At 45.2% G+C, this 26938-nt stretch overlaps 1 protein-coding gene across 1 annotated transcript in view; it reads left to right on the top strand.

Annotated features, from left to right (window-relative positions):
- Positions 1–24426, top strand: part of brf1a (BRF1 RNA polymerase III transcription initiation factor subunit a) — a 110183-nt gene extending 85757 nt beyond the window's left edge. The window contains exons 17-19 of the mRNA XM_041953885.1: positions 12803–12854; positions 20610–20769; positions 23069–24426. Of these exons, the coding sequence (XP_041809819.1) occupies positions 12803–12854; positions 20610–20769; positions 23069–23106 (250 nt within the window). The 3' untranslated portion in view covers positions 23107–24426. The remainder of the gene's footprint in view (positions 1–12802; positions 12855–20609; positions 20770–23068) is intronic.
- The last annotated feature ends 2512 nt before the right edge of the window (positions 24427–26938 follow it).

Genomic DNA, 26938 nt, shown 5'->3' with positions numbered 1-26938 from the left:
CAACTTCAGGCTTCTTTGGAAATATTTGAAGTAGAAGTACAAAAGGCAGGCTGAAGTGTTCACAACAACAGAAAAAGCTTTTTCACAGCAGATGCTTTGACTTCCATCGTAGGAAAACACACTGATAACATAACCGATAGCCTTGACAATTGCTCTGTTCCATGTAAGTGTCTCAGTGAGCCCTGACAGCGTGAGTCATCCATCATTTATGTGGCAGTGATATCTAGAGACAGAAGGTTTTTCCCTCGAAGAAGGAATTTTAACACCGCAGAGCCATCATGGCGACAGCCACGTTATCCTCCGTCTGGATGATGGCATGGTAAACACGACAGCTATGGCGTTCTTGTTGCTAAGTCGTCTGAAAGGAATGTGGATTGGCTGACGGCATGTGCTACATTGTGTTCCAGCAAATCTCGAAGTCACGGACAACCCTGCCTTCTTCACCACGGTGTCATTGAAATGAATCAGGAGGCATCGTTTGGTCACGCGGTGCTGATGTTCGAATGCGGCCTCGATTCCTTTTTCAAGGACGTCTAGCGTGCACAGCCGACTGAACCCACAGGTTCACGTTGCCGTTTCAGGATAAATATCTGAAGGAATTTAACGATGAAGAAAGACAAAGTTTCTCTGGTTTCCGGACTTTTAAAGATTGAAGAAGCTGAGCATGTTCAAAAAAGAATGAGAAGGCAGCATCGTTTCCATCACTACTTACAAACTGATAATACAGAGGTTAAAGGTCGGAGCGAACAGCCATCGTGTGACAGTAGACTACCTGTGCATGATGGGGGGGTTATCAGGAGTGAGACAGAAAATCCCTGCTGCCTCCTATAAGAGCAGATTAGAAGAAATCCAGGAGGAGGAGGAGGAGGAGGAGATGTGATTCAGCAGAAGAGGAGGATGTTCAGTACATGAGCTTCCTTTTGAAGAGATGAGCTTCTCGCCTAATTTCTGGAGACACAGTGAAAGAAAAAAAACCCTCTTCTTATCGAGTCACTGTAATTGAGCCAGTAAAAATCGTATTTTTCTAATTAAAAATCTGCCAGTGCCAGAGTATTTCAATAAGCTTCACACACGTATCAACTTGTTTTGAGTATTTTCTCAAATTAAGTGTCATTTTAGGAGTTTTTGTCCACTAGTAGCGCTATGGAGCAATGTTTGCATGTGTGGATTTCAGATTATTTCCATTGTGCACATTCAGGAGCATGCAGGGGGCTCAGTTCACGTCCAGGCAGTGAAGAATAAGAGTGCTAGGATGCAAAATGTAGATCTTAAAATATTTTCAAATTGCGAAATGTTCTGCCTTTTCTGTTCTGAACAGAGTTCTGGTGAGAACACTGAATGCAAACATAAGTTTGAATTGTTTACAAGGAAACTCCACAGGGCACCTCAAAGTCTTTTGCCTTGTAGCGTCGCTTCATGAGCCTGATGAGGCTCATGAGTTGAGCGCTTTCATGCCAGCGTTCAGATCCTGGATTACATCGCCGCCTTTCATGGGCTGAGCGAGCAACCAGCGCCACAAACGCTTTCTCTCAATACACACATTTCTGAGGAACACTTGAAACAAGCTGATTTCTGTTGGGAAATGGGTGCAGTGGTAGATCGTCCTTTATGAGCGCGCTACATATGGCTCCATTGTTCTCCTCGGGGGGGTGATTTATACGTGGCCGCCATGTCGCGCGGTGAGGCCCGACTGGGCGTCGGGAGCCGCTCCCCACTGCTGTAAACGGTCGCCATGGAGACGAGGGTCTGCCGAAAAGTCTGCCGCCGCAGGCCGCCGGCGGCGCTGTTGATGGCCGTTTGACCTCCGACCTCCACAAGTGACTCTGAGACTCTCCCAGTGGGCTCAGATTAATCGCTGCTGTCACGCGGAAGGCTCGTACCTCCAGGATGTAAACCGTGGTGCCTCTAAAGCTCAAGGCTCAGAGATCGTTTCAGAGGTTTGAATCCCGCGGAGACCCAACATGCTGCCATAATCAACCACTGAAATATTTCCTCAGTTTTTATGTTTAAGGAAAACTAGACGAGTTGTGTTTCTGATTGATGTCAGTTCCCTTTTCAGATTGTGAGCTCGGTTGAGGTGACATCTTACGGGAAAGTTTCTCAACACCACGAACGCTCATATCAACCTTCATTCATTCATTCAGCCTTCATCCAACTGACATAACAAACCTTTAAAAAGACTTGATAGATAAATAAGATCAATAAATAACTCTAGAGCTAAAACGGAACCAAAAATGGCTGAGCAGCAAAATTAAAAATGTGTTAAAAGTATGTGAATATTTGCTGATTTCATTCTTCTGTCCTTTGTGATACTACAGGAAATACAACATCTTCAGGGTTTTTACCCTTCAGGTCAGATTAAACAGTTTGAAGGCATCATCATGACACTGCGGCGGCCATGATCTGATGTTTTATCGAGCAAATATTTAACAGATGACTCGAGAAAATAATTGGAAGGTTAGTTACTCATTAAATAATAATTAGTTGCAGCCCTGAGACTTAATGTGTTGATGGGCAGCGCGTTTCAGATAGTCTTGAACTTTTCTACTCGTTATGACTTGAAATAATTTGGTCAGAAAATGTCTTTGACAAAGACGTTTTGGATTTCGAATTAAAGTTTTTGGTTTTAATTATAAAAGTGTGGACAATCACAAAGTAAAACCAATAAAAACCTAAAACACATGGTGCCGGCACGTACAATAGAGAAAACTCATCATTAATGAGATCAAACAGGGAATCATTAACTTCAGTTAATGCAGTAGAAGTTCACTCGCTCCAGCAACGAAGTGCTAATTAGTTTCTGTGACAGTCGAATCAAACGGGACTTTCTGGAAGTCACCGTAAGTCGAGGTGACCTGAGTGATGGCGAACAGAAGGTCGTCCGCCGTTCTAGAAAATCATTAACGCGTCAACAAAAGACTCAACAAAACACTCTGATGTGTCTCACAGAGGACAAAGACCAGCGGAGCTAAACACACATGTGGGAGCAGCAGTCACCTGGGTCAAAACCACACGAATGAAAGACTGCAGGGGAGCAAAATAAAGAGAGAACGAACATCTGATGAAGAGGAGAGGAGGTCGACCGAGCTGAGCAAAGTCTGCAGCGTGGCGCTGAATACTAACGTGGTGTGATTTCCTGCTGATGGTGGGAAGGAGGGATTTTAAATGCTCGCTCCCTTTTCATAAAGAAGAATTTCTGCATAATAATTAAGAGAAAGTTTCCTTGACCGAAATGTCAGTGAATCCCCAAACTGTGCAGGGTTCAGATGCTCTGAGGACGACTTTCTGCTGCTGTTTTTTCTACCATTTCTCCCATAACGCTGAAAAAAAGGTGCTTTACATTAAATCATAATAAGAACAGAGCAGCCGACTCAGTTTGCAGCAGATTTGGTTGTTCAGTACGAAGATTCGACTATTTGTTTCTTTATTTTTCAGTTCAGAGCCACATTTTTAAAGCCTTTTCTCGTCAGCTGTGATGTGAAAGCATCAGATTTTCCGGCCGGCCTGCTGGCAGCGCGGTCAGCCGGAGAGGCCGTCACAGAGGGCGGCAGCAGGCGAGGCCGGACCGCCGTCTGGTTCGGATGGTTTAGCCGACAGTCATCAGACTGGAGTCGCTCTGCCCTGCGATTCTTTCAGTCAGTTTTGTGCTTTGTGCTCATTTTGAGACTCAGTTTGTACAGTTCACAGCCCGCCATGCTGGTGCTCCTGCGTACGTGTAAACAACATTAGTGCATTGACTCGACTGAGAAAATGCGAGTTGACTCTTCACGACCGATGAGTCAAAACGTGTCGGTGGAAAGGTGTCGCTCGAAGTGACGAAGCTACAGACAATCATCAGCTGAGTCTGCAGCTCCATAACATTGGTGTTAAAGCTGAAGAGACGGATATTTCCTTCAGGGGCTGGTGGAGACCAAACACGGAGCTAAAAGAGAGGGAATGTTGGACTTACATTCATCAAGCGGCACAAATACGTCCCTGAATGAATGATTATGTTACTCTGTGACTGCAGGATGTGGAAATAAGCAACTGATTGCCAACAACTTCACCATATCAACTTAAAGGTGATGATTGCTTTCACTGTTTCTGCTGATAAAAGTAAGAACGTGTCACATTGAAAACAGAACTTTTTTAGGTTACTGAGTCTTTATCTGTCTCATGCACGGCCTGCAGATTGGATGGACTAGAGCTGAGAATAATGAGGAAAATAAGTTGAATGCACCAGATTTAAACCTGTGATTGAGGAAAGTACTGTTTAGTGGCTGTAACTTCCCTGAAAGGCCGTTTTGTTTCCATGGCACCTGAAAAGGTGTAGATTTAGTTGTCGTCTGCGTCCACCAGCCACCTCATTTTTTAACTGCAGCGCTTCACACGTGCCGGTCGCAGTTACCGCCGTTGCTATGCCACTGTGGAGAACCTGCCTGAGCCCGTCTGGAGATATGATGAATTACTGCTCCGTCAGTCCTCTCTGGAAACATACTGAACGTACTGCGACACGTCGTGATGCAGATGAAGGAATCTGAACCGATTCTCTTGTGTAAGCGAAGCAGAGGGCTGAATACTGATGAGGTCTGGCTGCGTTGTCATGTTGAAACAGGAAATGGACGAAGTCTGAAGCACATTATATTCTAAAATACAGCCTAACAGTACTGAAAAGTATGTAGTCGGGTGTCCACAAACTTTTGGCCATGTAATGTATATGTTTTGTAGCTCTTCGTTTCTTCTTTTGTTTTTGTTTATTATCACAGTTTTGAAGCTTCTCTGTTTAGATTTCTTGTTTTGTCGTGGTATAAGTTTGTCTGCTGCTTTCATGCTCTATTAAATGTGCTATAACAGTAACATTTCCTCCAGTGGGGGGGCAAACTCCAGCTTGTTCTAGTTCAAAGAAGTCTGCTATGGTAAACAGTGGGTGTAGTGTGGAGAGATAAAGTGTGAAGTGTGAATTGTCTTTTCAAGAGAAAACAGCGTTCAGACAACTTTCTCCTAATTATGACTCATGAAGTTGGAGACATCAAAGCCTGCAATTAGTTCTAGTAGCTGCTTGTTTTTATTTTGAAACGCTTTTTTCATCTCTTTAAGTTTTACTTTTAAAGTTCACCTCCAGCTCCGGTTCACGACTCGATGCTGTGAATTCATCCGGGGTTTCTTTGTCCTGCAGCCGGAGCCGAGTGACAGTAGAGGCGGCGCCGACGGTCGGGGTTAAAGGGCGACTTCGCTGCACCAGCTCGCATGTGAAGCAACTGCGGGGGGGGGGGGGTGGACGCTTGTAATTCAAGCGTCATGTCAAATCATGTAATTTAAGCGCTGAAGTGTGTCTAAGATCGAATTTTTCAAGAGTTTATTTTAGAAAATCGAGTGTGACTTTGTCGCCGCAAGGTCTGGCTTTGTAGTACGAGGAGTGTGTGTGTCTGTGTGCATGTGTGTGTGTGTGTGAGAGGAAGATCATACTCATGTTAACCCTTTGATCTGTCAGACTTCATGACTCTGGTGTGTGTGTGTGTGTGTAGGTGTGTTTAGATGGCGTGTGATCCTCCCCATTGGAGTGATTAGTGGTGTGTAACACTGTGATCCTCCCCTCTGGTCACGCCACCAGCCTCTGACGACACGCACGCACACACACACACACACACACCGCCATATAACACACTGTGATACTTAATTCTACACTTCATGATTATTTCTTTCTATCTCAAGCGTGTTTCCCCCCCATCTGAAAGCTGCACTGCATGTCTGTCTTTTGTCACACTATCTCCTTAATGTGTGTGTGTGTTTAGCCCACAGCCTTTAAGACCCCCCTCCTCCTCTCTCAATGAATGGCTAATCTCTGTTCACAAGACCAGTCACGGTCCCCAAAATATCTGCGAAGGACGACCCCAGCGCCGCCGTGTGCAGCCGGGCGCTAAATGACCCAGAAATCCCATCCATCTGGAGAAATGTCACAGCTCTCATCAGACAGCCACGGATGGGTTAGTGTGTTATTAAATATGGCCCCCGTGTGTGTGTGTGTGTGTGTGTGTGTGTGTGTGTGTGTGTGTGTGTCATAGCGTGGAGAATGTGGTGGAAATCCCCCCTAAAATCAGGGAGCTTCCTTAACCAGAAACATTCAAGTGCCGTTGCCGTGGAGTTCAGATAAAAACAGCTTTCTTACAATCAGCTTCTGACTGAAAGTGTTGAGCCGCGACAGAACAACGTTTATTTCAGTTTTGCTGCTGAAGCTGCAGTAACGTGTCAGCTCAAAACCAGCTTCAACAGATTTGTTTGCTTGATTAAAGTAAATTTGTGCAACTTTGGCGAATAAACACATGAATTTTTGCTGCTGAGAAATAGAAAACTGTGAGAGTCCAATACGGAGGAAGCTAGCGTAGCTTATTAGCTGTGTGTCACCGTCACCGAGCACAAACTGGTTTCCAAAAATCTTAATCTTTAGAATAAACTGCGTGACCTTATTGTGCTGTTAGTGACATTTAATGCAACGGTTAGCACGCTAGCTAGCTCAGAGAGCGGTTTCCTCTTCAGTAGCCGTTTGCAGGATGAAGTGATGAACCATCCTGAGAACAACGTGGCAGGAGGAGGGAAGTGACTGCTGTTAGCATGTTACCGGCTAGCTCACCAGCTACAGCAGTTCACCAACCGGCCCGGAGAGAGTAGGGAATCTGGTAAATTTTCAAAATAAAACACCCGGTGCAGACTTTTGATTGCACATCAACAATGAACACAATTAAAACAGACAAAAAAAGACGAAGTCTACTGACTAATGAAAGAAGTGCAAATATCAGGGAGAAATGACCGAATCAGCAAAATCTGAGCAAGTCAACAAAATGATGCAGGAAAAACGTGTCGTCGTGGAGACGCGACCTGCGGGATCTCTGGGTTTCAGAACAAGATTCAAGGTGATTGGTTCAGCAGTTAGAGGTTAACGAGCAAATGCAATTCAATACAAAGTCCTCACAAGTACAGCAGCAGAGTGTGTTTGTGCACACGTGGCCGTCTATATAATCCTGTCTCCTGTGAATCGGCAGTACCAGGTACTGTGTGTGTGTGTGTGTGTGTGTGTGTGTTGAATGGGGTCAGTGCTGCATGGACCGTCCAGAGGAGAAGAAAACACAATCAGTTCTTTTGGCTGAATCTGCGCCTCCTCCTGCCAAGCTGCACACCGGCCCACAATGCACTGCAGCCTGAATGGACACAACTCTCTCTCAAATGAGAGAGAGTGTGTGTGTGTGTGTGTGTGTGAGAGAGAGAGTCTCTATTGTGTGTTTGTGTACGAGGTTGTGTGCATTTTTGTGTGTGCGTGTGGGAAAGTATGAGTGGGCACCATAGTTGCGTGTGTGTGCGGTTTTTGTGATTATGCCTGATTTAATTGTGCTGAGAAGCTGAAGGAGGCTGTGTGTGTGTGTGTGTGTGTGTGTGTGTGTGTGTGTGTGTGTGTGTGTGTGTGTGTGTGTGTGTGTGTGTGTGTGTGTTAGTTTCTGTGTGTGTGTGTGTATGTGTGTCTCCGAGGACTCAGTCCCCAGCTGGAGAATCGAGTTGGAAACTCAGATTATTATCATCATTTATTTACATCCGAGCTCATCGCAGAACTAATTTCACCCGACCTGCAGCTCTCAGACTCTTCCTCCCCTCTTCCTCCTCCTACCTCCTCGTTATTTATTGGATTATTGTATTAATAATGAAATTATTCTCTCACGCCGGTGTGTCGGTTTGCCGGTGCAGCGCTGAAACCACAGAGGCAGTGATTGGAAACAGAAGTTGCAGTGAAAACACAAACAGATGCGATCACCGGCGAGCGAGATTACAAACACGGAGGGTCTCGTAGAAACGTCTCACCTCGACGCTAACGAGCAAAACAACAACAAAATGTCAAGGAGACGCACAAACACAGCAGATAATGTAAATGAGAGGAGACACGACGATTCGGAGATCAGCAAAACGACAAGAGGGGTTGCATTCAAATGAAAACGGCTCTAATGCAGGAAATGAAATCACGGGGGAAGTGAATGTGATCGTGTGTGTGTGTGTGTGTGTGTGTGCGTGTGTGTTGACATCACATTCAGCTCTCGCGGTCCGGCTTGTGTTCGACCGCTGACTCGGCTGATTTGAAATGCGTCCTCGCGGTCTTCAGCTGAGGGACCGGGACGGTTCTGATGGTTTTCATGTGTAGCATTTAGATTCTGTGAGCGCCACAGAGAAAATAACAGAGGTGGGGGGGTCGGAGGTGGATGGTCAGAATACGGAGAAGTGAAGAAGCCTTTTGAATTAATCATAAACGTCCTCCATGCAAACCTCAGTCTGGTGATTTGCATTCGCTGTAACCAGACGTCTGCCTGCAGATGAGCAGATCCACCGAGATGCAGAACCCCGAGCTGACTGCAGACGGTCGCTTGAAGCCGGCAGTGCTAACGTGCAGCTCTGCTTTAGGCTAAATGCTAGCGGCAGCGTGCTAGCATCCTCACAGTAACAGTGCTCTCGTGTGATGAGCTGCAGCCTCCAGGGCTGAAAGATGAAGCCAACGAGGCAGTGCCAAAAACTGCAGTTCCTCAAATGGCCACTCGAGGCTCCAAAAGCTAGTCAACCCCCATAGACCCCCATATTAAAGTATCCAACGCAGCAGCAGAAATAAACATGTGTACAACCTGGCATAAAAAAAGTTTTGCTCTTTGCACCTAATTTCCTCGTCCATGACAACTGAACGGTGAATTTTTATTTGACTCAGTTTACATTTTATTAAGGCTTAAACTTGGGGGTTATGGGGTTGGCCTCTTTGAGTGACAGCTAGCCGCTATGTTTTCAGCATCCAGGTTTCATTCAGCTGCCCCAGCTCCACCCACGCTCCACCTGTTTCAGCAATGCCAAGATGGCGACGGCTGGAGTTCTTGAGCTTCAGGAGGACTATTTAAAAACCTGGGAGTGGCGTCACGGGGACGTCGTCCATGTTTGATTCAGTCGGCGTGTTGTGCAGGAATAATGTTCACCACATTTTCCATCGTAGTCAGTAAACTTCATCCTCTGGGGACCAAGAACATTCGTACCAACATTCAAAGCGGTTCATCCAACACGTGCCAAGATGTTAAAAAACGGCTTATTTGGCTCATTTTTCTTCGTAAAGATCATTCGAGCCTCGCTGTTGTCGACCTGACCTCTGACCTCTGATGACCATGAATGGATCCTGTTGCAGTTTAACAGCGATTTGTCAGAATCACGTGACAAACACTGCAAACATCAACCATGTTTTACTGTTTATTGAAGTCATTGATAAATGGCCGTAATGATAAAACAGTCAATATTTTCCTCGGATCGATGAACTAACTGATCGTTTTTAGCTCAGTGTGTCTCAAATGTTGACCCACCCCCAGGTGCACATCAGCACCTGGAGTTTATCCGACAGCGAGCTGAAGGTGAATCAGTTGTATTGATTATTGATCCGCTTTGATTGGAGTCACATGCATGTCAACGACCTTTTGATGTGATTTAATCGTAATAAACGACTTCCTTCTCTATCATAATTTCCTGCTCTTCCTCTTCGTCTTCCTCTCTCCTCTCCTTGCACCCTCGTCCCCTCGTTTCTTGGTGCCACGTTTGCCTCTCGGTGCCACTCGTCCGTCTCATTATCCTTCTGCTCCTTTGTGCCCTTTATCCCTGCGCCTCCCTCCTCTTCTTCACCCGTTCTGCACCTCTGTGCCCTCCATCCTTCCCTCCCTCCAGTGTCCGGGTCGGGGCCCAGGGGAGCGACTGTAGCCTCGCACATGTTCGTGAGCCTTGAATGGTTCCTCAGCGGGGAGCGATTCGCCGGCCTGGTTGGGATTTTCTAATGAGCTTTGAGGAAAGAGGGGGGGGTGGCTTTGGGGGTGAAGATGCCACATTCGCCGCGTTACCCATCCTCCCCACTTCCTTCCCCCTTTCCTCCGGTTAAAGCAGATTAATTAAAAGCTCGCCGGCGCTCTCTCTCTTATCAGCCAGAGTCGAGCACTTACTGTAAGCCTCCGGGGAGGGCTCAGCGTCGGGCCGGGTGGGCAGGGAAGGGGGCGGGGAGCCTCCGGGAACGATGCTAATTCCAGCCAGTGGGACGGTGGGACGGCTGCTTAGGAATTACCGCCGGTGGTACGTTCATCGCTGATTATCTCTGCGACTGTCGAGGAAGAGGCGGCTCGCAGACAGACAGTCGCCCGTCAGTCACAGCTCGGGCTCATTTCACCGCCGTTCGTAATCTGAGCCGAGAGACGCTAAAAGAGATGAAATCCTCAACCTGCTGTACGTTGAGTCAACAGTGAAGCCTGTAATGAAGAGAGTAATGAATATGGCTGTAAAAGAGACCTCACAGTTCATAACCTCCAGCTGTGCTCTCAGATGGCGAGTCAGCAGTAATTGTTGTAAGCGGTGACTATTAATACTCCAATAATTATTACAGTTGCTGTGTTTCACGTCTTCGTCCCCGGGGGCCTGCTGCGATACACTCTGCCTCGCCAGGCTGGAAATAACAGACCGTATGAAAATTACTGGGGGGGAATTTAAAAAAGAAAAAAAAAAGAGGTGGCACAAAGGACGCTGTTTTTTTTTTTTTTTTTTTTTTCAGCATCAGCAAGAATCTCAACATCTACTCGATGGATCATTCATTTCTGAGATATTCTGCGCCTCCAGCAGGTGAATCATCATCATCATCACCTGAAAGGCAAAGTAAAAAAAAAAGATATTATGTCGTGTGGAAGAAATTAACTTCAGTACATTGGTCGTTTACAAAAAAAAAAAAACATAACGAAACTGTTTGCATGAACTGTCTGGGCAACCGCTTCCACGTGAGACCAGAATCCCATCAGCCAATGATCGTCTGCCGCGTCAGCCGGGCTGAAGAGTGACGAGTCTAAGCAGCGACTGATAATTATATCCTGAAAAGTTTATTTCCCACAATGCATCACTGTGTTTGTATCCATTTTTGTTAGTCTTGTGTCTTCGTGCAGGTTTTGAAATTTGTTTTTTTCCCCAAACACTACAGATCAAATACCTGCAGAGCAAAAAAAAAAAAACCCAAAACATTTCCATCAGCCTCAGCTGTACTTTGCACTTAACACCTGCTAAACATTAGCATGTTAGCATTAGCTAGCTAGTCCTGCAGACTGTCGTGGAACAAAGATTTTAAATGCGAAGTGAAGTTCGTCCACGTCGCCCACAAGAAGACAGCGTGAGAAGGAACGTGACGTCACCTAAATACCGAATGTAAAGCACAGGAAGTAAATAGTTGTGTAATAAATTTAAAAAAAAGTTTGAGAGAGAAGTTCAGACCGTGTTTTCTTTCTCACCGCCGCTGACCAATCACCGCGTGAATGTCAGCTTGCGTCCTTTCATATAATCACATTCATTATTACAGGATTGTATTGTTGACACAACAGCAGCAAAGGATTTCATTAAGGTTATTTCAGTGTCCGGTGTTGTTCTGTGGCTTCAGGCGACAAAGTCAAAAACGAGGAAATGGAAACGAAGGAGCAGAAAGCGTTGAATGTGAGCGGAGGAGGTTCGCTGTCCTCGCCGCGGAGGTGGACGATGAAATGTAACGCGAACGGAGCGCAGAGTGAAAGCTTTTGTCTTCTGATGTCTGGGAATGAGTGTCGCTGCTTTCGGGCCTCGGAGCTTCATAAAATCTGCACATGTAATCCTGCTGGAGGCTCACTGACTGTACCTCCGTGTGAATAACGGCCTTCATTTTCTGCAGCCACACGACTGTAAGGTCATGAAGCCCGGCCATGATTTAAAGTAGGGAGGGATTTCCTGTGTGTGGAGCGAAGCTTTCTGACCGCATGAAGACGCCTCTCTGCTGCTGAGGTCATGCGTGAAGCGATCGCTGTGACAGCTCAAGCAGAAAGAGCACATTAAAAACTGTGTGAGGTAACAAATAACAGAAAACAGCAAAAAGAAATGTTGAATGGAAGTATTCAGTCATGAAAACGTGTTCAGGAGTCGGTTATTAATAAACCACATGAGTCACGTGGCTGTTGGGTGAATCTCGATCATGCTGCAGAAGCTGGGAGAGGCGTGCAGCCATGTTCAGAGGAGTCAGTTTAAACCTACAGATTCTGATACGTTGCCTCCTCCAATCCAAAAGTGTTTTTTATCTCGTGTATCCAGGAGGTTGTTTTTGGTTGACCACCTGCTGTGTATGTGTCACCTGTTTAATAACCTCCAGTTATAAAACGTGTTTGCTGTTGAGACTTTCTTAAATTGATCATTTTCCCTCTGAACTTTGGTGAGCTGAGCGTAATTTGACGCTCTCTCAGCCGCTCGGCCATCAGACGGTTGAGACAGTGTTGATCTGCAGCGAATAATCGGACATCCGGAGCAAACGGTGCAACCAATAAACAAGGACACGCTTTTGATTTTTTTTAGTCTGAATCAAGATGCGCTGAAGTACTTTAAACGTCACATCTGACGAAATGTGAGGAGAAACTAAGAAGAGATAAAACTTTTTTGATCTCACGTCGGCAAAATTAGGTTGTTACAGACAGCAAGAATTTAAAAAGATGTAGAAAAAGAACAAATAGACGATAAAAAAAGGAAAAATAAACAAATCAACTATCAATCAATCAACTATATGTGTGTACATTATATAGAAAATTAATGTTGCTTTGAGAATAATGGCTGAGCTTCTCAATGGATAATTTGGAACTGCGCATGAGTGAGTTATAAATAATAAAAAATAAAGAAAAACTGTTTTTGCTCTGTAGAAAAATATACAAGCACAGTAAAAAAACGTCCTATTGCAGCCGATGTTTGCACACATAGAATCTGAAATCTGAGTCCATCGTGTTTTGTGTTGCAGGTTGCAGCCGTTCATCACCGGACAGCCCAACAAGAAGCTCGCCGTGGAGCAGGTGAGCTGCCGTTCATCTTCACCACATCTGCTCCTCGTCTTCGTCGCTCGCTCGCACTCTTCCTGCGCACGCAAACGCGCACGAACCCTCAGTCCCCCGGTCAATCATTCGGACGGATGAGTTCCTGCTTCTCTGTTTCCTCTCTGAAACACTCGCTCAGTTACTCGCTCGCTGTTACAGAAGCTTATCTGCCTCGCTGTCTGTCCAACACACACACACACACACACACACTCTGCAGCAGCCTCACTGTCATGACTCTTATTTACCAGAAACTCAAACCAGTTAAAAAAAAAAAAAGATTTTAAAGTGAACTAATGACGACTGGCACCGTTTGGAAGTTTTGACGTGAAGCTGAATTCACTGTAAATTAAAGCAGCAGGAGCGGCGAGCAGGTCAGAAAACAGGAAGATTTATCACTAAAACACGATGAAATACGCTTCCAGCATCACCGTGACAGCAGCATCAGACAAATGTGTCATCTTTCATAATGTGATCTCTTCCCCTTTAATATCAAGACTGGATTTAAAGGGTTTTTACATCGAACATGTCACTGATTCACTATGTTAGACAGAAAACAACTTTCCTCAAACGGATCCTTAATTACACATTTTATTAAAGATTATTGTGTGTTCGTGTTACTCATGTTGCGGGAACATGAATCTGTTCACACAGGCAAAAACACAAGACCCCATAACATTAAATCATTAGATAATAGAGTGGTTACCTAATCTAATCCCTAATCTATCTGATTAATAAGTGCAAGCCTTATTGTCCCCTCTGTTAATTGACATTCTTTCAAGTCTTAAATTGAATCTGATGAACAGTGCAGGAGGCCTGAATGGAGCACGGAGGAGCATCAGGCTCAGGACACACACTCATTACTTGTTATTGGGATACACTCGGTGTGTGTCGACAGTCAGATGAAGGAAGTTTCTACAAACACAAACTCGGCGGCAGATTGAAGCTGCAGCTGCAGACGGTCGGCGATCGTTTCGACGTCCTGCGGAGCCGACGGGAACAAATAAATCCTCGCTCGGGCCGAGTGAGAGGTGAACCTCGCGTCGTCTCTGTTTGTCCTTCCATTATTACCCCTCCCTCGCTCTCCTTCGCTCTCTGACAGGGTCTGAAAATAAGCGCGGCCTTAAACTTGAAGGGGAAAGCGTCTTAAACAGCTCTTTCGGGGATCTTCTCGCCGCCCTGCGGTGACGGCGTCTGTCGGCTCGTCTTTTACATGAATCCACAGAGAACAAGGTTTGTGGCACATCATGCGTCCCGTCTGCTGTACGAACCCGGTTAGACTTCGTGTCTTTGAACAGTTAATTTCCACCTGTCCTCATTCTGCTCTCCATCGTCGGGGAGAATTAGGCCACTTTTCCAACCTTGTTTCTTAATTTGATTTTAAATTGGACTCATTCAATCACAGGTAGCTTCACATCATCTTCAAAGTCTTAATGTGGCTTCCTGGACATCACACACACACACTCTGTTCTTCTTTCCACATCTTCATCTTCCACCGTCCTGACTGTCCTCCTTCTCTTCCTGCTGCACATCACTCTGCCATCCTCCTCTTCATCACTCCGTAAAGAAGCAGAGTGGGAGGAGGTCCTGTTCGTTTTCAGCCGACATAAAACTAAAGACAAAAGATGAACGACAGAGTTAGAAAACTTCGTGGTTCACACGGTTTTACACTTACTATTATTATTATTATTATTATTATTATTATTATTAGTAGTAGTAGTAGTAGTAGTAGTAGTAGTAGTGGCATCAGTTGCAATGATCCTTCAATGGGTTTTTTTTAGGTTGAACAAACACTTTTTTAGAATTTAACAAAACATAATGTGTATCTTAACGTTTTTAATACACTAGAATTTAATACCATGGGTAAACAAATGTACACAGTATGATTTTCATATCATGCTTAACTGTGTAATCCTCCTACGGCTCCCAAGATGCATTTCAGTGAGAAACGGCCAATCACAGAGCTTCAGATTCTGTCATGTGATGGTGACCTGAAGCTAAATGCTACTTTGTTGAAACCTGATAAAACGTCCGTTTAAATGATTATCCTGCAACTCTGAAACGTATTTTGTCTCCAGTTCTGTGTCCAGTTTTGTGTTTGACGGGCGTCTCTTCCTCAGGAACAGCCCCTGAGGCTCATGGGTAATGTAGTTTTTAGAGTCGTCTGACAGAAAAAGCTGATTTCAGTTTCTGACTGGCTGGTTTAAGTTAAACTGAAGGTGGAGGTTGAGGAAATTAAAGATGTCACTGAAACGTTCAGATGGGATTCTCCTCTGTCTTTCCTGTTTCTCTCCTCCTCCCTCCTCCTCCTGCTGCTGTTCTCCTTTTTTCTAAAATCTCCCACTTTTCCTTCTTTCCTCCCTTCATGCTTCACTCCCTCGAGTTCCTCTCCTCTTCTTCCCTTTAACGCTTCGCTCTGCTGCCGTCCTCTGTTTCCCGTCACTCTCCTTCACCACATTCCTTCCCATCCCTTCATCTCCTCCCTCCTCCTCCTCCTCCTCTCTCAGGCTTTGTCCTCCTCTCCATCATGTGTTGTTGGCAGCTCTGAATGGAGGAGCTCGGGGAGATCAGGCTCTGTCAACCAGGAAGAAAACATTGCCACGAGGGGCCGGGTCAACAAGGCTTGTTACTTAGCAACCCCCTCACCTCCCCCTGGGAACTGGAGGCAAACGGCCGTCGCCATTGGCTGAGGCCGCTCCTGTTATGTAATGTGGCGTTCGGTTGCGGCGACAGAACCAGATTGAAAAGAGATGTTTGTGCTTTGCTGAGCTCTTTCTGTTCGTCGCTCAACAAAAACCGACCTCCCCCGCCCTCGGCCGTGACCCAGCAATTAGCCCGGACATTTTTCAAACAAGCCGAGGGAGGAAACGATCACTTCACAACACAGAGAGGGAGCAACGAGTTGATTTCTGCCAATTGAAAGTGGCCCGGCTGTTCCCTCTCTCCTCCTCCTCTACACCCTTTAACCACATTTAGACTGAAACTGTGGCTGGGGGGGAGCAGGGAGAGATGTGGGGTTAGAAATCTGTAAAGGGCTGTGAGGTCGGGGGGAGAGGGGCTTTGAACTGCACTCGCTCTGCCGTTGCAGCCATAGTCTGCTTATGCAAGCAGCAGTGCTGGCAGCTGATGGCTGAGCCTGCTTGAAGCCGGGCTCTCGGCGAAGTGGCGGGCCGGGCCGGCGGTGAACCACATGACGTGCAGCGCTTTCAGCTCGTCCTCCTCGTTCGGCCCCGTAAAGACAAACTTTGTTCACACACACAAATAAACGTCCGTCTGTTCACATCAACCTGAGAACAACCGAGCAGAATTAGTCTGATTAATCAATCAATCAATCAAGACAAATTTATTTCTGTTTGCTTTCACCGACAAGGCTTTATACGGTTCATCAGGCACGAAGAAACCGGAGACAATATAAAAAGACACACATACGAGAGATTTGTTGAGCATGAAGAGCAGAATAAAGATGAAGATATGAGTCGAGTTTTCTGGGCGTTTGTTCCGGATGTGTGGACGGTTCGTAACAGAGCAGCAGAGTTTTAAAGTCAGCGTAAAGATCTGAGAACTGGACTGATGTGGTCTCTCCCGGGGCCTCGTTTATGAAAGATCAATTCTGATCTCCAGTGTGACTTAAAGAGAAAACCTCGTATGAGTGGTTACATATAAAACCTCCCTTTGATGTGGAGATGATCTTATCTCGAAGCAAAGTCTGGACTCCTCTTAAGTGATTTTCCTGCCGGTGTTGTAAGTTGTTGTAGTTTGAGACGGATTCGCCTCCAATTCTGCGGCGAACTTGAGCTTTACGAACAATCTGCCCGTCCCCCAGCGATGGCGGCGATGAGCTGGTCCATTTGTTGACGCCTGGATCTGGACTCTTGTCTTCCTGCCTCGTTCACGGCAGCAGCGACACTCTCCCACGCTGAGTGTTCGGCCTTGTTGAGTCCGCCGAAGGACACGTGAGGCCCGGCTTTAGTCTCCATCGTCCTCTTCAAACGGTCCGCTCTCCTCTGTCGGTCCTCGGCTGTTCCTGAGTCAGCCCTCCTTTGTGCTGCCGGTACATGAGGAGAAATCGCTCAGTTTAAGTTGATTTGAGATTCACGGATTCTTTTATGAATCTGAAGGCTGATGAAGTTTTCAGCTCTTTTTCTGACTTCAGGATTTTGAGTATTTTGTCTGAACAGAACTGAAACTTCATCAGAAAACAGCTGTAAACTGGGTTCAGCAGTTGATTCTCAGCATGCTGGCTGTTTTATAGACTTTACTGAACATTTTCTAAGTTTTAGTTGTTAGAGATGCTGTTTTGTCCTCTGACATATCTAAAACTTTTCTGTAGCTTTCATGTGCTCTGTGTGTTTTTCACAGTAATGCTTTAGGTTTTGTCGGGGGGCTCTTTTAAGCTTTTCCATGTGCATCTGGGTTATTTTAAACGGAAATTGTCTTTCTTTTATTCACTGTGTTTGTGCGTCTCCTCTTGAACTCGTCCCTGTTGAAAATAAATGTTTGCACCGGATTCAGTCGTGTGAATGAAGTGAGCTTATGCCAATCATCAGATGGGTCAGTTTATACGTATTTAGCGGTTAGCATTTAGCATAACATTAGCTAAATGGTAGCATCGGAACTGTATTGTCTTCTTCTTAGCGGTTAGCATTAGCATTAGCTAAATGGTAACATTGGTACTGGCCACTACCTGGAGCATCTCTGGGTCAGTTGAACGTGGCGGTGCTGTTTGGATTGTGTAGGAGCAGTGTGAACTGGCACTAGGGGGGGTGACTCTGGGACGCCGGAGTTCACCGCCTAGCCTCCTGGAGGTGTAGTGGGACTAAGTAGGCGAAACACTGTTGAAGGGAGGTATCCACCTGATGACCCCCAGAGACGTGTTAGGAATCACTGCTCTTTGGCAGGTATAGAGGCAGATTAGGGGGGTCCAAGGTCTTTCACTGAGAATGAATCCTCTTTTTGAGCACAAGTATCTTGTGTTTAAATTAACTGCCAATCATCAGATGGGTCAGTTTTGGATGGAGGCAGTTAACACATTTCCACTCTTGTTTGTTCTGCGCTGGTTTAATGTGGATGAACTCTGTGGGCCACTAATTGTGCCGATCACATGAGAGAAACCATCAGCCGACAAACAGAAAGTGCTGCTTGTGATTTATATCTGGAAAACGTCATCGCTTCATCCAACAGGAACGTGATCACTGACAACTTTGTTTGTGTCATCTATGCTTTCTGGTTGTCGTGTCATTTAAAGCGCTTAAAGAAACGGCCGAATGTGAGCATCAGTTAATTTTGTTATGCTCGTTGTTCCATGAGTGACTGTCCGACATCAACGTCCTCACGACCGTAACAGCCAATCAGAGCGGCTGTTTCCTGGAGCAGGATGGAGTTGCCTCCTCGTTCTTAATGAGCAGTTCTCTCGTTAAAGGAATAAGTGAGCTAAAAGTGGAAAGCTCACAACAACACAAACACACGTTTCCGGTCTCCACAGCTTCATCTCCTCTCACAGACCTCCATCCTGACGCATTTAACAGCTCTCACCTCCAAATTAGTTTCTGCTTCTCATATTTGTAGTTTTTTAATCGTGTAATCGTTGGTAATGTTTCAAAGTCTGAGGAGAGAAAAAGAGGAGGAAGGGAAGAAATTGTGCAGAGTCTCAACCAAAATGAGAACAAAGGAAGCAGAGGAGGAGGAAGTGAGGAAGGTGGGTAGTGTGGGGTAGAATGTGGGTAGAATAAAAGAGAGGCAAAAGAGAGGAAACATGAAATAAAAGAAAGGTGGGAGGAAAGGAAGGAGGAGGAGGAAATGAAAGGCAAAGGAAGGAGCGATGGCAGGAGGAGGAAGGCCTCAGCAGGGACTCCACAGGCTGTTGTGGAGGAGAACAGAAATATCTCCTCACACTGTGGAGCCTCCACCTGCGTCTCCTTCAGCTTTATAATTAGCTCTCGCTGAAAGGAAAGTGAGAACAGGCAGGTTTCCTCTCAGAGGCGGAGGAAAAGTGAAGATGATGCTTTTCCTCTGCTGGAACGTAGAAATGCAGCATTTAGAAAGTCTCGTTTTAGGTTTATGAGTTTCTCTCGCTTACGGCTGCTAGAATGAAACCTTCCACACCTGACGCGCCTGTCCTCCCCGGTGTAACGCTGTGTTTGCCTTTTGATATCTGCACAGTTCATCGCTAAGCAAAACAAATAAAGCTCAGGTTGAAGGTGAGGCGCCGTTCTTCAGAATGAGAGCGGCGTTTTCCGAGGGGAAATTTTCTTTGTCCTGCAGCAGCACAGTTTTAGAAACAGATCTCCCGAATCGGCCGTCTTCAAAGGCAATAAGCGTACGTAGAATTGATTTGGTGGTGCTGCAGCGGAGCCACACTGATGTCTTATATGGTGTCTTACAGTGGTTGTTTCTGATCGGCGGGCAGGTGTCAGTTAATAATTGAGTCGGGTGACTTGTACAATTTATTACAACTTTATTTTTACAGCTCTGACCATCAGTTCTTTTAGTAATAACATCATATTCAGTTAAATGTGGTCGTTAAAGGTCCAGCGTGGCAGACGAGCAGTCAGACGCTGTGACAGGAAGTAAAACCAGACATCCGTCAGTTTACTGACCCACTTCCTGGTTTAACTTTGACCTACTGTGCTTGCTGTAGTTGTGCCCACTCATGATTATTCTGTGCAATAGTCTTATTACCAACATCACAGTGCACTCACTTCCACTTTAATTCAGAGTGGTTTAGGTCACCTGTCGGTTTGTTTATCACCTGTACGATTGATTGCAACATGTTTGTTGTCCCGGTGGAACGTTGTAGTTTAACTGTAGTTTTCTGTCAACTCTCGCTTAAAACATGCTAACAGCCAGCTGAAGCAAAAGATTACGTGCACAATGGAAGTTCTCCAGGCCTCCAGGGGGCACACTGAGTGGAACAGAGGAGAGAGAGTTTGTTTGTGACGCAGGAAGAAAAAGACTAGCCACATGTAAAAAAGATGACGTCCGCCTTTATGTGAAACGCTGGCAGCAGTGGCTGCTCGTTGTGGGGAAATATGAAACGGAGCGTTCGCACTCAGCTGGACTCATACCTGCCGCTGGTTTTATTGTCGGGTGCGAGCTGGAAAACGGTCTCTGTCCTCTGCAACCTTTCATTCTACCAGTTGTTTATTGTCTCTTACTGCTGTAGACGTGCTGCCAACATTTGTCTCCCAGCATGCAACTGGAAAGACTTCCAGTCGTCACATTCACGAGCATTCGACAACGTGCACGAGGTGAAAGACAAAGGCGGCTCTAATTACATCTGTGCCCCGCGCTCGCCCTCAGCCCGTCGCTCTGAATTTCTCAGGCCTTTTGTGATCTCTGAAGGGTATTTCTGCCCCGGGGCTCCAGTTAATTTCTGACCCTTTTGTACGACTGAGAACTGATGACTGTGCAGATTTCTTGAATACAGAATCCTAAATGAGAGAATGTGTGTAGATGGGAGGTAATAAAGGCTGCGGTCGCGCTCGGATGCTGGATTTAGTCGTATGTGGGGATGCTGCAGCAGAGGAAATATCTCCCCGCTCCACCTGCCCCCTCAGCTCCATCACTACCGTACTACACTGTGTTTATTATTTCTATCTTTTACAGGAAGTGGGGCAGATGAGATCAGATCTAGCTCAGATTTCCCCGGGGGGGCTCGTGTGTCACACAGAGGAAAATATTAAAAATACAGAACGACGCCTGCCTGCTCACGACCAACAATATTTCCTGTTTGCTCAGATTGCCAACAGCAACCCCCTGCCGGTGCCTGCGGGAGCCCCCGCCAGCGGAGTGGTGGTCGAGAGCGGCCCGGTCATCTACGACGATGCGGCTGCCGATGAGGAAGATGAGGAGGAAGAGGAGACCTGTGTCAGCGCCATGGACCTGTTGGGCAGCAACGGTCAGTTCAGACACAGTTTGTTTGACCTGCTGGTCACTCAAACACTGTCCGACTCCATTCTGCTCTGTCAGTAATCAAAAATCAATAACCAATAACGCAACACATCAGCCTTTTATACATATAAATGTAACATTTAACAATGTGCCGTCCTGATCCTCCATCTCTCTGTTCAGCTTTCACATTTGATCGTACGTATGAAAAACACCGCACACAGCCTTCATGATTTCATCTAAACAAATGTGAGAGTTGATTATTTCAACATGTTTTCACATTGAATCAGCTTCACTCTTGAATCTTCTAGGAATCAGCATCAGGGCTGCAGATTATTCATTATGTCATTACAGTATACCCTTGTTTTTCGCGGGGGTTACGTTCCAAAAAGAACCCGTGATAGGCAAAATCTGTGAAGTAGAAACCTTTATTTTTTTTAACAATTATTATACAATTAAATACTCTATTATACATTGAAAAGAAAGAACAAACCATTTTACAGGCTCAAGCATTTGTTTCACAAATAAAAGTACTTTAGAAACGTTTTTTTAACAAATAACTTCTGTACTGTGCAGTCAAATAATAATTTTAATCATCGATGTGAACAGAAGGCTTCAAATTGCGGAGATTAGCACCGCCCACCGCGACCCGAGTGATTGGATTAAACGGGAGAAAATTAAAAATGATTATGAAAAAAATACAAAGTGCAGTCGGACAAATAGTGACTCCGCTCTGCAGTGTTTTCTTCTTTTGAAGCCCGCGGTGCAGGTGTGTTTGTTCAGGAGAAGAACATAGTGATAGGCAAAACTTGAAATTGCAAGAGAATTTGCACGTACGTAATGTAAATTTGGCAAGCTGTTTTACGTACGTGTACATATTAAACTGCAACGTTATTGACGCACAGGTAGAGAAGAAGCGGAGTGACTTTTTAGCCAATCAGAATGCAGAACACAATGCACGATGCAAATCCGTGAAGTAGTGAAACCCTGAAAAGTAAACCGCGTTATAGCGAGGGATCACTGTATTTCCATTATGAGCTGTTGACTTGTAGTCTCCAAACTCCTCGGGTGCTCAGTCTAAACAGCAGAACATTCAATAAGAATTAAAAATGAGCATCTGAAACTAGAACATTAAAACATAACAAAGCATTTTGTGTGTAGCCGTGAATCATAAAGAACGTCGTCAGAACCAAACTGCAGATCTGCAGACGAGCAGATACCTGAAGATATCTGACTGGTAACAAGCTGTTAAAATGAGTTTTCAGCTGATTGTCAAATTGATGATCATTGATGTGTTTTGTTTTGTGTCTTGAAACGAGAGGATCTGCGCAGCAGAGCAGCTGAAGCCGACTCTCACGCGCCGGCAGATTCTTTCATTTACTTGACGACTTGACGATTCGAACGCTCGAACGTGGTCGACAGCGACAGTCGCGGTGTCAGGCTGCCGCGTCACTCCTCGGCCGAGTGTCTGGACTGTGAAGTAGTTGGAATCACTTTTTAATGAATCTGCCTGTCTGGGTCACGGCTCGGGCTCCTTGTACGTTTTAATGAGCCCTCGGTAAGATTAAGTTTCTCCACTTTTACGTCTCTGGCTGTTAAACTTTAAGGTCCCTGGCTCGGCCGCAGTAAAAAGTCCTGAGCTGCTTGATTGATTCCTGTAGGGAAACTCTTTGTTTATAATCCTGCCCCCTCCTCGGCGAGGTCAAAGGTCAGGGTCGGCCTCAGAGCAGCGCCTCTGCAGAGACTCGAGGACGGTTGAGCTTTCACCAGGTGACCTGATGTCACACATCGTGACAGCCGCCCATTAAAATCCACGTTTTAGAGCATCTCTTACTCACTTTTCTCTCCCACATTGAATCAAACTGGTGAAAATTCTCACTTTCTGTGGAGAATGATTTTAATGATGGTGTCAAAGGAACACTTGTGTTTGACTGCTGATACCTGGTTTTACTGTGTCTTTGTACTTTTAGGAATATGAATGTTTTTCAAGGTGTAAAACTAATAAAATCAACTAGACAAACATGAATGGCAGACACATGTTGTTGAGTAGGCTTTGGATCTGTAGGAAGTATCAGCTGTCAGCTCAAACAGGATGTTAGAAACTCTGGAAATACTTTTTATTTCTGTCTTTCATATTTCTTTTATATTGAGTACATTTCACTGATAATAATTGCATAGTTTCACTTGCAGTTGAGTATTTTCAGTCATTATTCATCTTTTCTGACATCTACACGTTGTTATCAGCTGCTTTCTGTGGAATTGAACACCAACTCTGTCTAATCCCTCCTCTGTGTCCCTCCACCCTCCAGATTACGGCTGTGATGGAGATTACGACGACGGGTTCTAGCAGCGGTCTCTCCTGGGTTATTATCCCCAACTCGCACAGACTTGTTTGACTCCTTAAGTGTTTCGAATGTTTACTACGAGAGACACAAACTGACTGCAGCTACAGCTCGGTGCCGTGATGCCACGAGGAACGAGGACTTCCATCAGGAATAAATGGGGAGAATGTGTGCTGGAATAATCCCACTCCTTGTTCAATTTGGCATCCCAGTAGGACTGAAGTGAAGTGGACGTGAGCAAGGCGAGTGTATTCATCAGTGTGGTGCAGATGACAGTGAACTCACGGGTAGGACATCTCCCAGTAAGCACTGGTTTGTTGGTTTGCAGGTCAGAATACATTCAGGGCCAAACTTTGGGACAGCTGGGGTCCATTTAAATGAGTGTATCTGAATGTGCATGTGCAGACATCTAAGATCTCTTTTTACTACGTTAAGCTCGGTTTTAAGACAGATGTCTTCTGTCCTGCAAAATAACACATCAGTGTTTACTGTGAGGGACTTTTTGTCGCGGTTTTGAAGGCGTAACGTAGCAAAAAGAACAGCCAATCAAAATGCTAAACGTATTATCCTTGAACTTGCACTTAGCATTCATAACACTCGAGTACTTCCTGTCAACTAATCCTGTCTCAAATCTCTTATACTGCGTCTTTTAACGATGATATGTACACAGAAGTCCAGGCAGCGTGAGATCAATCATCATTATCGGTGTTTGCAGAGGACAGAAAGTATTTTCCTCTCGTTATTGGTTCGGTTGAGGTCGATCATCAACTGCTCGGATCAATATTTATTATTGCCTTAGGTGATTAGTGGACGGACACGTGCTGTCCGCTCTGCTTAAACCAAAGTACTACAATGAGGTTGCCTTCGAACAATGTTTGCTGAGATTTTATTTAATCCAAAAATAGTGAGATTTTAACTCCAGAGTGTGTGTAAGGGATGTGATAGTTGAATTAACGGTTTGATTAGTTTTTTTTTTTCAGGTTTGGGCTTTTCTTAATTGTTTTTTGATGGAATTGATTCTGTCTGAGTAATTAATGACACTGAGTCCTTTGATTTCCGATAAATATTCTATACGGCGCTCTGTCACAGGCCACAGAGGCGTTTGAAGCCAGGATGTAAATACGTTATGTAATATTATATTTTCCAAACGAATGAGGGAGCCCCGTCAGAGAACATCTATTTTGTATTTTAGCTTTTTATGATTTTTGTGTTGAGAAATAACGACACTCGGGAGGTGAAATTGATTGTGGCCTTTTTTGTCCACACAACAGTCTGTAATGAGGCGTCTTGGTCGACCGCCTCCGTGTTGCTGCTACAAGTCATAATGTTACATCTGCATATTGTTGTATGCGTTGCTGCTACAGTAAAGATTTCACTACATGGGAAAACATGCCTGTTTGTTTCCTTTAAGTGTTTAAAGTGTTTACACATTGTGTCCTTGAAGACTTTCCATCAGTGGAGACTGACGTGTCTGTTCCAGCTGTGCGATAGCGGCTAACGTTCTTCACAACGCTAAAAAATGCTGATTGAAAGCGGCTAAAATCTGTATTTTTGTTACGTGACGAGGGTCAGTCATACTGATGAACTTAGGCTACGTCAACACCAACAAGTTTTTATCTTAAAACAAAAACAATCTCAGTCCAGACCAGCGTTTTAGCACTGTTTCAGAAATGCTTTGTATTCAGCTGCACTGCTAACATGTGCACCTGCTAACAGAAATACTGTAATTTAGCGAGCAAGGCTAATGTTAAATAACACATGCAAAGTGTCTGAACAGACTAGCAGCAGGCTAACCAAAGCTATCGAACTCTAAACTGTTTTTAAGTGTGTAGTAAGGCAACAACTGGTCCAGTGTTGAGAGGAAGCACAATGCAAAAACAGGCTACAAAGCTAAGATTCAGAGCGTTCGTCTACTGGTCAGAGTCAGATTCTGGTTCTACACACTGGTTTCCGCTCTGCGGCCGACCTCCCTCTTCCTCCTTCCCTGATACAACTTGGTGAATTAATAGTTAATTTCTACCAGACCAGAGGTGGTCATTGTTGAAACAGTGGAAAAACAAACCAAACGCTGGTCTGGACTCTTCAGCCAAAAGGTCTGTAGGGATCTTTTCCAAAATTCTGTCAGACACAGAACATTTTCAGACACATTGAGATGTTTTTACAACTCGACACCCAAGCTGATTTTCTGATTTAAATCTGAAACTTTAAACAGAACCTCCTCTGGTGCAGGTTAGCTGTGTAGCATAAGTAACCATGGTGATTTAGCCAGGTTCAGAGACAGCCACCTCCCTGACACTGAAACCTCGCAACATACCTTACTAACACCTTTCTGGTCTGATGAAACAAAGACTGAACCATGTGGCCACAATCCCCAATGGCATGTGTGGAGGAAACCAGGCACTGAGCATGGCCTCATTAATACCATCCCTACAGTCCAGCAGGGGGGTGGCAGCAGCATCATGCTGTGGGACTGGGAGGCTCGTCAGGATAAAGGCAAAGACGGACCTCGTCCAGAGTTCTCAGGAGCTCAGGCTGGAGCTCAGGTTTACATTTTAACAAGACAATGACCTGAAGCCAAGAAAACTCTGAAAGGCCTGGAGGAGCCCCGCTAGAGTCCAGACCTGAGCCCAATGAAGAACCTGAACATGGCTGGTTCATCCAGCCTGGTTTAGCTTACATGATTCTGCAAAGAAGAACAGGAGAAACTTCCAAAAGAAAGGTGTGCCAAGCTCGTCGGACCATTTCAAGGAAGACTTGAGGTCGTCACTGCTGCCAAGGGCGCTTTAACTTGTGAAGGGTCTGAATACGTCTAGAAATGGAATATTTTAATACATTTTAAAAAACCTGTTTCTGCTTTGATATTGTGGAGTACCATGAAGTTTGATGAGAAAAAAATGAACTCACAAAACAAAACGTGGAAAAGTTGAAAGGGTCTGAAAACTTTTCATATTTACTGTAGAACAGTCTGAGCCTGCCAGAGGCTTTTAGTGGAGCACTTTTAGTGGATGTACACTGATGGCGGCCTTTTCCCCCTGAAGGATAAGATTGCGGCCCGTTTGGTGACAGCTGCAGCACTCTCGCTTGGTACGGGACCAATTTCAAAAAGTGTCCCCATCAGACACTTGGCCATAAAAACAAAGAAAAACACATCAAAACATACAGAAGTTTGCCTTTAAATGTCTGTGCAGGACCTGAAAGACTTGCATATGACTTGAACTTTGCTTAGGAAGACTTGAGACTTGGACATGTCTCCACTGTCCTTGACTTAAGACACTGAGACTTGAGTTAAAACCTCTGACTTGACTTGTCTTGAATAACTGAGACCTGACTTTGACTCACTCTCGACTTGTTTTTTTAGATGCCATATTGCCATATTCCTCGTGATTCACAGTCAGCGCTTAAACGCCTCGGCCACCAGCTCCAGACACCTTGTCTCAAATGACTCGAGACGAGGCTTCATCTGACTTTAAGACTAAACTCCAGCTCCAAAGATGGTGTCTAGTATCTACTGCTGCTACTGATTTGACTCTTTTCTTTTTATTTTCATGCTTAATGACTCTGTGACATGAATATAATTATCCTGTGCTCACCTCTTCCTGTCATTGTTGTGCTTTCCCCCTCTCTGTGTCCCTTTGCTTCACCCACCAGGCTTGTAATTGTTCTTTCAGTCCTCTTTTCATCGTCTCTGTGTAGAACTGAACTTAGCCTGAACTACTCATGACGGATCTATTCGTGACCTGACACCGTCTCCCATCACCCGTAATGCTTTTGATGGTTTCGCTGGTATTGCTGGATCATTTACAGCTTTCTGGTATTGTTGTTTCCAGAGATATTCGG

This window comes from Chelmon rostratus, chromosome 15 (assembly GCF_017976325.1).
Source record: "Chelmon rostratus isolate fCheRos1 chromosome 15, fCheRos1.pri, whole genome shotgun sequence".
Taxonomy (NCBI): Eukaryota; Metazoa; Chordata; class Actinopteri; order Chaetodontiformes; family Chaetodontidae; genus Chelmon; species Chelmon rostratus.
The sequence above is the reverse complement of the archived record's forward strand: the minus strand, read 5'-3'. Positions and strand labels throughout refer to the sequence as shown.